Source organism: Mustela lutreola, chromosome 2 (genome assembly GCF_030435805.1).
Source record: "Mustela lutreola isolate mMusLut2 chromosome 2, mMusLut2.pri, whole genome shotgun sequence".
Taxonomy (NCBI): domain Eukaryota; kingdom Metazoa; phylum Chordata; class Mammalia; order Carnivora; family Mustelidae; genus Mustela; species Mustela lutreola.
In genome coordinates, this window is record NC_081291.1 from 92,568,579 (window position 1) to 92,582,789 (window position 14,211).

Below are 14,211 nucleotides of genomic sequence, written 5' to 3' on the forward strand. Positions count from 1 at the left end.
AAAATCTAATAGGCTGATCTTCAGAATGGTCTAAACAAATGTGAAGTAAGTCATAGGCGAGCCTTCCATGGCTGGAATGAGTTTGATATCAGTGAAGATGAGCCACTATGGAAGAAGTATATTTCTCAGGTGAGATATTTTTATTTCCTCCTCTGCTCTGTAATTTACATGTATTTTTGTTAGTGTAGTTGTTTACTTTTGTGAAGTTTTCATTCTTTCTTTTTTTTTTTTTTCTTTTTTTTTTGGTAGAGAAAGGAAATAATATGTAAAAATGTTTTTTACCTACATTTTTTCTGTTAGGGTTTGCTGTTAAGTTGGAACTTCTATAATTTTTAGTGTGGAATTCTTTACGAATGTATAGCATGGAGTGATACTTGAACAGTAGTTTCCTTTACAGATCTCTACCTTACACTTGTTTTATTATAAGGAATGCTAATATTTTTTAAAGTAATACGGCCAGCTTAGAAAATGTAGTAAAAATAAGGTAGTTTGAATCCAGACTGCCTGGTACAAATTCTGTCTTTATTTCTTACTAGCTGTATGATCCTTATTATCCATTCAGTCTTATCTATAACACGAGGATAATAATTTTAGGAGATTGTAAGCTATCAATAAACAATAGCTATTTTTAATTACATTTTGTCAATATCCTAATCTTTTCAGAAACATGTATTGTAGGATTTTCTTTTATCTTGATAACAAATATGTTAGTGTGAAAAGTTCTAAGAATCCGGTGGCCAGTTTTCACCTCATAGGGTTAGTTTGCCAAACAAGATCTTCTTATTTTTATTTTTTAACAAGTTCTTTTTAGTAAAGAAAACCTTTAATGCCTTCTAAGTACATTAGAAGTACTTTTAGAAATACTTTTAGAAGTATTAGAAGTGGCTTTTCTAAAGGTCATGTTAATGGGCCCAAATTTATCAGTCTTAATTTTGCAGATGAGTTTGTCTAAAGTGGAAAAACTGTATTTTTAGGGATTAAAAGAATCTCGTGTGTGTGTGTATGTCTCTCATATGTTTTTAGAGTATTTTTTGTATGCATGTTGTATTCTCACATTTACCACATTTCCATATTACCTAAAACTTGAGGAAGTTCATTCTGAATTTATAAACCACAATGATTGGACTTATTAGTAGGTAGTATAATTTAATGTTTTACTTTTTTATTCCTGTTTCAAAGCTTGACTACCTGCATCATGGAATTGCTATGGGAATGAAACAGAAGTAGTGTAATACAGTTCAGCACAAACAGCAATTAACAGCAAATATCAGTTGTTAGTCATAAAGCACTGGGTGACTCTGTTTCTCTGTGAAGAACACTGAATTTGTTGCTTTGCAAACATTTGCCTGGAACCTGCCATTAATCAAGTAGTATGCTTGCTACCATGGTGTAGCTATTTCAGAGGTTATAATAAAAAAGCCGATGGGTCTTATCCTCAAATTATGATGATAAGAGCTAACATTTGAAGAGAGTGTTCATGGTTTACACAGTGTTTTAAATATACATTCTTAGTTCCTCTTTACCACAGTCTTGGTATAAGGTAGTATTTTACCAAATGAGGCACTTGGGTCGTATCTAAGTGACAGGAGCTGGATTTAAACCCAAGTACTCTGACTCAGGCAGGTGTGTGAGGTTCCTTAACCCTGAACCATATTGCAGTTGTAGTTTTAGTTTGCTAGAGTAGTGATTTTCAATTGTCTAGGTGTTAGAATCACTTGGGAACACTTAAAAAATGCTGAAGCCCGGGCCCTATGCCCAGAGATTCTGATTTAATTGGTCTGGTGTGATCCTAGGCACTTGTTAGAAGTTCTTCACATGATTCTGGTGTGAAACAGGGTCAGAACCACTGTGCCAGGGAATGGAGTCATAAAGGAAATGGGAGGTGATGGCATCTAACCTCGCTGCTGTGATATCAACGGGCTGGGGCTTTCTGGTGGGATGAATTCTTTGTAGCCTAGTTACTTTGCACCTTTAATAGTGATTGGCACAACTTCATCAGAGGAAGATGTTCTGGCAACAAAGGTCTGATGCTTAAGGAGTAATGGAAAGAATTTAGGGTAGCTCTGGTGTTGGTCATTTAAGTGCTGCCTGGTTGGGTTGGTGGTGTGGTTCTATTTCCTTAGATACTATTGCTTCTGCCAGATAGATATTAGGAAAACCAGCATTTGGAAAATTTTCGGCCTCTGTTGAGTGGATCTTATTGTTGGCTTTTAGCTGATGAAGGAGATTATTCGTGGGGCATGTGGATCAACCACAGAATTGTAATCTGTGCTAATTTATTAAGTATAGGAATGTTTGGATTTCATAATTTAGGTGTATCCAGTGTTAACCAAAATCTTTATCTTAAAAATCATTTTCCACTTTATAGCCTCAGTAGACATTCAGAACAGCTGTATTTATTAATATACCAAAAATATATGCATATCATAAGGAATTGGTAAATTCTTAGTTTTAAGTATTGATAATTTAATTTTCTTTTCTTCTGAAAAGGAACTTATGAAATGATGACTTTTAATGTAGTTAAGTATAAATACTTTTTTGGTTAATTGAAGAGAGATAAACTCTCAAACTTAAACTCCTAATTTTCTAATCATGTAGTTTTTTTTTTTTTTAAGTTTTTGTTGTGATGGAGCACAACTACCATTCATACAAAACTGTTGAATTGCTGTTTGTTTTCACTTTCAGTTTAAAAATCCCCTTATTATGCTGCTTCTGGCTTCTGCAGTCATCAGTGTTTTAATGCATCAGTTTGATGATGCTGTCAGTATCACTGTGGTAAGAAAAAATACGTATATTTTTAAACTGTTGGATAATCATTTAAAATTAGGATTGGCTTTTATTTTGGAAAATGAATTGAGAAGTGCATAATGTTTCTTCAGGTTTTTTGTTAATATCTGAATTCTGCATTTTGTTGTAGTAATCTCAAGTAATGTTCAAGGGTCTGTGATTAACACTCATAGGAATTATTTAACAACCATATAATTTTACAGATATGAAATATTTTGTAACATATTTCTGGTTAAAATTTCAATTTAGTTTACTTTCTGTTGAGAATGTTTTACTAATTATGAACTGAAGCCTGATGATTATGAAATTAAAAATGTTACTTAACAGTAAACACTCTATTTACTATGAAAGATTTTATTCTTTCTGGCTAAGCTGTTCTAGCTTTCATTGAAAGTTTCCTCCTCTTTTTTTCTCTCTGGTTTATTGTAGTATAAAAAATTTATAACAAGTACAAGCATTGATTAAAGCTCTTGTTTGTGGACTTCCAGGTGTCTCTAAGACCTTTTCAGGGAGCGTGTTAATGTCAAAACGATTTTTATAATAAAACTTTTTTTTACTTTGGATATTTGCATCAGTGGTGCAAAAACAATAGCAGGTAAAACTGTTGACTCAAGTCAAAATAATGGCACCAAACTATTCTAGTGGTCATTGTTTTCTTTTATTGATTCTCTCAGGGGTGTTTTTCATAAAGCAGTAAAAATTAATTTCATTAAATCTTGACAGTTGAGTACATACCTTTTGAATATTCTGTGTAATAAAATGGGAAATATGCATAAAGGACTTAATGTATATTGAGGTACAATGGTTGTTTCAAGGAAGGGCAATTATGGTTAGCTGAACTAAGCTTTAACTAGAAAGAATAAATGATAGACAAACTTGGTTTTTAAGACTTGGATAACTGAGGCACTTTTTTTTAAGGAAGTGAGTGAGATAAAACTATTGCTTCAAGAAAAATCGCATTTATGCCAGTGATAAAATTCAAGCTTTCAAGTGATACTTAGAATTTTGCAAAATATTTATGAATTACTACGTGTTAAATAGCTTCCCAGTATTTGACTATATTCTAAAGAGATCAGTAGTACTTCAATGAATGATTTTTTTTTTTAACTAATAAGAAATGTGTCAACACTTGAAAGATTTGAAAAGCCAAGTGAATCAGTATTTTCTACATGACCAGTGTAAGATGTTAACAATGTTTTCAGTGACCAAGGTCCATTCAAATTGAAAATAGGTCAGTGGATTTTACTATAATAGATTATAAAAAGTTCATTGATACAGTTTCGATTCTACATTGCAAATTACTCTAAGTAACTGACACTTTTCTAATTTTGGTGTAGTAGCTAAGAAGAATATCCACAATCTGAAAAATCTTTTAAACTACTCCTTCCTTCCTTTTCCAACATTATCTGTATGAGGTTAGGTTTTCTACCTATACTTCAGCCTAATCAACATAGAACAATAGATTAAATGCAGAAGCAAGTATGAAAATCTAGCTTTGTATTAAGGCAGACATAAAAGAAAAATCGAAAATGCTTGTACTTTTCTCACAAATTTTTTTATTTGGCAAGTGTATTTTTCATAAAAAATGTATGTGTTAACATTTGTAATGGTTTTTTATTACTTTTTAGATGAATTAATAAAAAGGAATTAAAACTGAGCAATTGAAAAAGTATTAAATTATGGTTAAATATCAATAGGTTATATCCCACATAAATGCTGGTTTTCAGTTTGTTAGAGCAGAAGGGGATCTTGAGATCAAATTTGAGAAGTTGTCCTAGGGGAGTTAAACCGCTGTTGGATGTCTGTGTTTTCTCTAAAGCAGAGTTGTGATTTCTTCCTGAGTTGATATCAGTGCTTAGTGTCTGGTATCTGGGGACTGTAGATAAAGTTAGAAAAATAAACATGATTATTTCTGAAGTTATGGTGTCTGCTTTAAAAGGTTGTTTCTTTGTTTTGTTTAGGCAATACTTATCGTCGTCACGGTTGCCTTTGTTCAGGTGAGTAGGTGACCTCTTTTGTCAGCATGAAAGTAGTATTTTAGTTAATTTCTTAAAAAAACTGAGGTGGCTTATGGGAAAATTTGTGGTTATTGGGAGTTGGTGATACTGGTTAGAACAATTCATTCTTTGTTTTTGAAATGATTTCAGAAACTCAGTTCTCCAAGGTACTTAGTGGAACTAACTTGACTGCTTTAGTTTAGATAGTAGCATGAAGAAAATGTAGTTTTTATTTGATGAAATTAAAGGTAACTGAAGCAGATGGAATAAAAAAGCACAGTAATAGAAATAAAGTCCAGCAACAGGTTTAAAAAATTTTTCCACTTAAAGAATTGGGCCAGGTTTAAATTCCTCATTTCCTACACAGAAAGAATGTTCTGATGTGGATCAAACTTCTAATTCAGCATAGACATTGAAATAGTAAATAAAAATGATGAAGAACCCCTTTTAAAAATGAAATGTGAATAATGTAGAGGTAATGGCAGGATTTTTATCACAAGTGTAGGCATGTATAAAAATGTAGGCATAGTTTTGTTTATTTACTATCTGATAACTTCATATTTTATAACAATGTTGGCAGGTTTCATTTTATTAGCTAAAAGTTTTAAAGCATAGTTAATAAGAATAGAAGGATTGGGGCATCTCGCTGGCTCAATTGCTGGAGTGTGTGACTCTGGATCTTGGGGTTATGATTTGAGCCCCACATTAGGTATAGAGATTACTCAAAAATAAAATAAAAAAAAATAAGACTATTCTAGTTTAGGGAAAAATGTTATATATGATACTCAGGTTCATGTTGTTTTGTCTCTTAAGACTGTATTTTAAGTGATTGTGGTTATTCTCATGTCTGTGGTTAATTCCTTGAGTATTTCTTGTCATTATTCAGGTTTTCTAGGCAACCTCTAATTGATTAAGTTACTAGTTTACAGTAACCCACTGTAGAAAAGTCACTTGTAATCAGGTTATCAGCAGCAAGTTTGTGAGCTACATCAGTAGACCGGCAGGGATTCTATTTCCAGGGAATCTTCTTGCTTAGAAAAGACAAAAGTTGCCCTGGGGCAGGTGGAGCTAATTAGTCTAGTAGAGGTCCTTCCAGGCGGACCTTCCAGGTCATCCTTCAAGGCAGCTCTTCATTTAGACATGCAAGTGGTTACTACCCACTTAACCAGTAATTGGAACCCTCTTGCAGCTTTAATAATGCTTAAGAAATACTGAGTGACTTTCTTCAGAGGGATTCCAACGATATTATCACAATGGATAAGAGGAATTTTGCTTGTTCTGTTGGTATATAGAGAGTACCTACCTCAAAAAATCCTACAGAATTGTGTTTTTAACATAGTGTGGGATTTTTCCACAAAGATCCCATGTTATGTACTGAAGGTAATGGCAGGAAACCATCTGCTAAATGTCTCTGTCATAGGTTTAGTTAATGGAAAACTCCACAAAGAATTGAAACATTTGTGAAAAACGCAGTTTCAGATTGGTAGGTCTGGTTTCTTATACATACATGAGCCCTTTACCCAAATTTGCCTTGAAACCAACAAAATATTCTTAAAACTGCAATTAAAAACCCTCTCTAAAAAGATCTGATTTTGCTGCCACTTAAATTTAATATAGTACTTTGTCATGAAATATCAAAACTCTGAAATTATCAGTGATTTAGCTTTAGTATTTATGTTTTTATCTGGGTTCTAGGAGGAGAGTGCTTGTGTATTTTTATATTTATGTCTGCCCTTTTTTCCTTTTCTTTCAAATCTCCATTTCTCACCCCATTGTATCCTCCCACAGCCATGAAAATAGCTAATTGTTTTACATCGCCATAAGTTGATGCCACCTTACAATAAACTTAAAATATAACTTTTAAGCGTTCACTAGAGATGACTATCAGGTTTTTAGTGAAATGTTAAAACATGGTTTGATACAGAAGTATCTCTGTAGTTGAGGGGAGTGAAGCCTAAGAAGGCTGAAAAGGGAAGTAAAGATTGGGAAGCTTCTATGTCATTTATTACTAGGATCTAGATCTTGGTGAGTGTTTTCTAGACTTATGTGGAGTTTTTGGGTAAAACTTGCAAATTATTTAATATCCGAGTTATGGTTGGGGAGGGATGTCTTAGAATTTTCATATTATAGATTTGCCTTACTCTCACATTTGTTCCTCTTGCCTAAGTAAGAGCTGATTTAATTCTAAGTTACTCTTACACAGCCTTGCATTTGGTATTTCAAAAAGTTTGTGACGGATGTGAAATTTTGAATAATACTGGCACTGCAGTCATTTCAAAACACTCCCCAACTTTAAATCCCACTACTCACCCTTCTCCCTTTTTAAACTTAGATCAAAAGATTGGTGTAATTAGTGCAAACGTGAGACAAAAATAGCAGTGATGTTATGTGAGGCAAGACTGCCCATGGAAACGTGGACTGAGTAGTACGGTGAGATGAAAGATGTCTTTGGCCCTCAGCTTTGACTGTCTGCATAGAGAAGGGCTGGAGCATCACAGACTTAGGGCTCCTGAGATTGTCTGCTTTTGGATAGTTCAGGGTGGTGGGAAAGGTGTCTGTGAAAGGAGTGCCAGCCACAACTTACTCTTATTTAACAGATGTTCTTTCTAAGCAAACCTACTCCTTAAACCTTTGTAGTAAGCATGTGCTTAAATCCTCAAAGCAGATTTGCTAGCAGTGTATTGTCTTTGGCTTCTTTGGTCATTAAATACTAAAAGTAAAATTATCTTCATCATGAGGCTCAATTATTTTAACTTTTAATGACTGAAAATTATATACTCTTTGGACACACTAATGAGTGTTCTTCATTTTCTTATAAATAAACTGACCTTAGATTTCACATTGAATATTAACATATAAAATTGGGAATATTTAATTGTCAGAATTGTTTAGCCACTATAATTTGACATTATTTAATAAGGGATACACTTTTATTTATTAGGAATATAATAAACACAAGTAAAGGAAAAAATAAGAACTGGGGCAAATTTTTTTTAAAAGAGATTATTATTAAGTCTAACATGAAATATGTACATAAGAAGATATGTATTTGTGTTTCTTTATAAATGTTTTCTCTTATTATGTTCTGCTATTTTTTTTTTAATAAATAGGAATATCGTTCAGAAAAATCTCTTGAAGAACTGAGTAAACTTATGCCACCAGAATGCCATTGGTATGATCCTTGTTTCTGATTATGGATTTCTACTTTTTTTTTCTCAATTGAAGTATAATTAGTATACAGTGTTATATATATAGTTTCAGGTGTATAATATAATTATTCAGCATTTTATACATGACTTAGTACTCATCACTGTAAGTATACTCTTAATCTGCTTTATCTATTTTACCTATACCCTCACCTATCTTTCCTCTGGTAGCCACCAGATTGTTCTCAGTATTTAGAATCTTTTTTTGTTTGTTTATCACTTTCTTCTTTGCTCATTTGTTTTGCTTCTTAAATTCCATATATGAGTAAAGTCATATGGTATTTGTCTTCCTCTGTCTGAATTATTTCACTTAATATGGACCTCTAGGTCCAACTGTGTTGTTGCAAATGGTAAAATCTCATTCTTTATTATGGCTGAGTAATATTCCTGTGTGTGTGTGTATGTGTACGTACACACCACATCTTCTTTATCCATTCATCTATGGATGGAGACTTGGGTTGCTTCCATATCTTGGCTATTGCACGTAATGCTGCAATAAACTCAGGGATGCATATGTCTGTTTGAATTATGTTTTCATTTACTGGATCATATGGTAATTCTATTTTTGATTTTTTGAGGAATGTCCATGCTGTTTTCCACAGTGGCTGTACCAGTTTACATTCCACCAAACAGTGCATGAAGGTTCCTTCTTCACATCCTCACCAACACTTGTTGTTTCTTGTCTTTTTGATTATAGCCATTCTGATGGATGTAAAGTGATATCTTTTTTTTTTTTTAAAAGATTTTGTTTATTTATTTGACAGAGATCGCAAGTAGGTAGAGAGAGGACGAAGCAAGCTCCCTGCTGATACGGGGCTTGATCCCAGGACTCTGGGATCATGATCAAGTTGTAGGACTTTTTATATCTTGGATATTAACCCCTTATTGGATATATTTTTTGCATATATCTTCTCCATTCATTAGGTTGCTTGATCTTGTTGTTTTTGTTGTGGTTTCTTTTGCTGTGCACTAGCTTTTTATTTTCATGTAGTTCCCACATTTAATTTTTGCTTTTGTTTGCCTTGCCTGAGAGTTCATGTCTAGAAGAATGTTTCTGTGGCTGATGTCAAAGAAATTACTACCTGTGTTTTCTTCTAGGTGTTATATAGTTTAGGTCTTAATTTTGAGTGTATTTCTGTGTGTGGTGAAAGAAAGTGGTTTAGTTTCATTCTTTGGCATGTAGCTATATAGTTTTCCCAGTACCACTTACTGAAGAGAATTTTTTTTCTTTTTAAATATTTTATTTATTTGACAGAGAACACAGTGAGAGAGGGAGCACAAATAGGGGGACTGGGAGAGGAAGAAGCAGGCTTCCTGCTGAGCAGGGAGTCCGATGTAGTGCCAGATCCCAGGACCCTGGGATAATGACCTGAGTTGAAGGCAGATTCCTAATGACTGAGCCACCCAGGTGCCTCTAAAGAGACTGTCTTTTCCCCCGTCGTATGTTCTTGCCTCTTTTGTCATAGGTTAATTGACCCCATAAGCATAGATTTATTTCTGGGCTCTATGTTCTGTCCCATTGATCTATGTGTCTGTCTTCCCATTTGTTTGGGTCATCTTCAGTTTCTTTTATCAGTGTTTTATAGTTTTTTGGGTATAGGTCTTTCACCTCTGTGGTTAAGTTTATTCCAGGGTATCTCATTCTTTTTAGTGCAATTTTAAAGGGATTGTTTTCTTAATTTCTCTTTCTGCTTCATCATTATTAGAGCATAGAAATGCAACAGATTTCCCTCTAAACCTACTTTGTTGAGTTTTTGTTGTGAATGGATGTTGTACTTTGTTAAATGCTTTTTCTGTATCTGGTGAGATGATCATATAGTTTTTATCCTTTCTCTTGTTAATGTGATGCATTATATTGATTGATTTTGGGAATATTGAACTACCCTTGCATTCCTAGAATAAATCCCACTTGATCATGGTGAATGATATTTTTAATGTGTTGTTGGATTTGATTTGCTTATATATATATATATTTTTTTAAATTTTATTTATTTTTTTATTTGACAGACAGCGATCACAAGTAGGCAGAGAGGCAGGCAGAGACAGAGTGGGAAGCAGGCTCCCCACTGAGCAGAGAGCCCAATGCAAGGCTTGATCCCAGGACCCTGGGATCATGACCTGAGCTGAAGGCAGAGGGTTTGACCCACTGAGCCACCCAGATGCCCCTTGCTTATATTTTTTTGAGGATCTTTACATCTGTCTTCATCAGAGATAAATGCCTGTAGTTTTTATATTTCATAGTGTATTAATCTGGTTTTTGGTATCAGGGTAATGCTGGCCTTATATAAGGAATTTGGAAGCTTTTGTCTTCTATTTTGGGAATTGTTTGAGAAGAATAATTATTAACTCTGCTTTAAATGCTGGGTAAAATTCACCTGTGAAGGGCACCTGGATGGCTCAGTTGGTTAAACAACTGCCTTTAGCTCAGGTCATGATCCCAGGGTCCTGGGTCCTGGGATTGAGACCCGCATCAGGTTCCCTGCTCAGCTGGGAAGCCTGCTTCTCCCTCTGCCACTCCCCCTGCTGTGTTCTCCTGCTCTCTCTCTGTCAAATAAATAAATAAAATCTTAAAAAAAAAATTCACCTGTGAATCTACCTGGTCCTGGACTTCTACTGGGAATTTCATTACTGGTAATTAGTCTGTTCAATTTTCTTTCTTCCTGATTCAGTCTTGGAAGGCTATATATTTTTAGGAATTTATCCATTTCTTCAAAGTTGTCCAGTTTGTTGGCATGTAATTTGTCATAATATTCTCTTATAATTCTTTGTATTTCTGTGATATTATTATTTTTCCTGCTTTATTTCTGATTTTACTTATTTGAGTCCTCCCTCTTATTTTCTTGAGGAGTCTGGCTAAAGGTTTATCAGTTTTGTTGATCTTTTCAAAGAATTGGCTCCTAGTTTTACTGATCTGTTCTATTGTTTTTTGGTCTCCATTTTATTTATTTTGCTCTAATCTTTATTATTTTCTTCCTTCTACTGGCTTTGGCTTTATTCTGCCAATTTTCTTTATTTGAGATTTTTCTTGTTTCTTGAGGTAGGCCTGTATTGCTATGAACTTTCCTCTTAGAAAAATTTTTGCTGTGTCCCAAAGATTTTAGACAGTTGATTTTTTTTTTCTTTTAGAAAATCAGCAAGGAAACAATGACTTTGAGTGACACATTAGACCAAATTGACCTAATATATATATTCAGAACATTCCACCCCCAAACAGTGGAGTACATATTCTTTTCAAGTGCTCATGGAACATTCTTCAGAATAGATCACATATTAGGCCACGGAATAAGTCTCAATAAATTCAAAAAGATTAAAATTTATATCCTGCATCTTTTCTGACCACAATGATATGAAACTGGAAATTGTCACAAGAAAATATCTGGAAAGAACACAAATGCATGGAAGCTACATGGCATGCTGCTAAAAGAATGGGCCAACCAAGAAATCAGAGGAAATAAAAAAGTACATGGAGACAAATGAAAATGGGTTTTCACTCTTAAAAAAAAAAAAATGGATAGGAGTAGTCCAGTATACTTTATGGCACCAATTTCTCTAAACATAAGGTAGAAATCATTAGTCCAATGTGAAAAATTCATGTTCTGTTCAGAAATTATAATATTAAAACTTTTAAGTTCTAGTATTGAGATTTTGAGACATCGATTTATTCAACAGAAGCTTTTTTCCCTTGTGTGACTATGTGCTAAGCACTGCTGGGGTTGCAGTGATGCCCAATCAAACAGACCCAGAATAAGGTTGCTTCAGTTTTCACATTTTACATTTGAACGATAACTGGTCATTTTTTCCAATGATTTTTTTTTTGCCATCTGAACATCTTAATTACCAAGAATAGAAAAATAATTGTTTGCTTAGTTTCTTTTTCACTTAGCTTCTTTGTAGTATTAATAATACTACAATGTATTTTTCCTTGTGTGAGTCCACTAGAAAAATTTTTTTTTAAATAAGTGGAGTGACTTTCTTTTTTTACCTGTGGTTGTTTCTGTTTCTGTTACAGTGTACGTGAAGGAAAATTGGAACATACACTTGCTCGAGACCTGGTTCCAGGTGATACAGTTTGCCTTTCTGTTGGGGACAGAGTTCCTGCTGATTTACGCTTGTTTGAGGTAAGTTTGTTGTTTTAATTTCTTTGGGCTGCTGTAATGACATACCATAGCCTGCATCGCTTATAAACAACTGAAGATTATTTCTGATAATTCTGGAGGCTGGGAAATTCAAGATTGAGGGTTCAGCCCAGTTTCATTCTGATGAGGACCCTCCTCTGGTTCATAGCTGGTGCCTTCTTTCTGTCCTTACATGGTGGAAGGGGCTAGGATGCTCTGAGGTGGTCTCTTTTATAAGAAGACTAATCCCATTTGTGAGAACTCCACCCTCATTACTTAAGCACATCTTAAAAGTCACACCTCCTAATACCTTATATTTGACAGGATTTCAGCATATAAAGTTGCATATATGGGGACACATATTCAGACCATAGCATTTTGTAATCTGAGAAGTGAAAATACTTGGATGAAGATTGAAGGATAGACATTAGTAATTTTAAGAATTAATGCATAGTTGATTTGGACTCTTGGTTTTCAAGTTTAAAATGTAACATATATAAACATGTCTTCTTTTCTTAAAATATATTTATCTTTACCACAGAGTCTTTTGAGATATCCATTAGTGAATCAGCTGATCTTTATGAAAATGTGTGGTAGGTCTTGTGGGAAACACAAAGATGATGTAATGAGTCCTTCTGATCAGGGAGCTTACTATTTGTGTACATAAATCACTCACCATATAATAAGATAGAACCTGGTAAGTGACTAAGAGAAGTACAAAGAATGGAGTGTCAAAATTTAGAGAAAGGAGTGTTTACTTCTGATTTGAATGAAAATCAGATAATGCCTCAGACAACATGGCCTTGGTGGTGAGAATTGAAGGGCGGTACTAGGCAGAGACGAGGAAGTCCATGAAACAGCATTATTCAGATCACTATGAGTGTCCTACTGTATAGCATAGGGCTAATGGGAATATTTTAAGGGTAGAAAATATATGGTGGAATCAGATTCAGGGAGCTTTGGATGCAAAGCTCTACTTCAGATTTTATTGGTTAGGAATTAGATTTGAAGGTCATATGCAGCTGGCAAATAATCTTACCCGTAATTTGGCCACAGTGTATAGAATAGATTGATGGGCTAGAAAATGGAGTTAGGCACCTGGTTTAGCATGCCAGTCTCATCTACTTTTTGGAATTAACAGGCTGTTCATTAACACCTGTAGAAGTGTAAGTCGTTGAATACTTACTATGTCCCAAAATCTGAGTGTTCTTAGAGGTTATGGAAAGCCTAAAGAAACTTTCTAAATTATAAGAACAGACTTTGTTTAGTCCTGAAGTAATGGCCTTTTTTTTCAAATACTTAAGTTTCTCCCTAGGAAGATACCAGATTGCTTTAATTGGTTAGAAGAAATAATTGATAATATGACAATTATTGGGAATATTGTTAATTTTACTTTATTATTTTCTGCTCTTAGTTTATCTTTTTATATATATTTTTACTCCTTTCCTCTCCTTTCTAATAGAAATAGAAACTATTCCTAAATACTTTTTTAAATACTTTTAGGAATTCTAAAGTATTCCGAATACTTAGTTTAGGAGAAAACCTTGGATTATTATTCCTTAGAGATTTGGTAGTCTTGTCACTTGATGTAAGTCATCTTCTCTTTCCCTAGAGGGCCCTAATTTGGAGTTTATATCATCATTTATTCTGGAGTCCTATTCTTCTAGTTTAGAAGCAGACCTCAGTAGGGTAGTAAGAAGATGGTGTTTCCCATTATTTGAACATTTTGAGCAGTATAATGACATAGAAACATTAAAACACCATTTGACTTAGCAAAATATTTAGGGTTTTCATTTAAATAAAGGGTTAATTGATCTAAGAATTAATTATTTCAGAATTCATGTGCAAATAGGAAAAAAGACTTAACATTGTCATGTTGCAACTGTAGGGTACCTATCATAAATTTTGAAGGTTCAGATTTTGACTATAAAACTTGCCTGGGCATTATAGTTACAAGTTCAGTGATGTGAGTGCTTCACAACTTTTATTTGGTATTATTTGTTCCTAGGCTGTGTCTTAAGTCAGGTCAGGCTATTGTAATCAAATACCACAGACTGGGTGGGTTGGGAGAGTGATTGGCTCTCTTCTACTTCTTATAAAGCCACT

The 14,211-nt window shown here is 34.0% G+C and overlaps 1 protein-coding gene across 5 annotated transcripts in view; it reads left to right on the top strand.

Annotated features, from left to right (window-relative positions):
* ATP2C1 (ATPase secretory pathway Ca2+ transporting 1) overlaps positions 1–14,211 on the top strand; it is a 169,710-nt gene that overhangs the window by 78,331 nt on the left and 77,168 nt on the right. For all 5 annotated transcript variants that reach the window (XM_059162586.1, XM_059162585.1, XM_059162587.1 and 2 more), the window contains 5 exons: positions 13–129; positions 2,686–2,775; positions 4,749–4,784; positions 7,895–7,956; positions 12,000–12,108. In XM_059162586.1, coding sequence (XP_059018569.1) covers positions 13–129; positions 2,686–2,775; positions 4,749–4,784; positions 7,895–7,956; positions 12,000–12,108 — 414 coding nt within the window. The remainder of the gene's footprint in view (positions 1–12; positions 130–2,685; positions 2,776–4,748; positions 4,785–7,894; positions 7,957–11,999; positions 12,109–14,211) is intronic.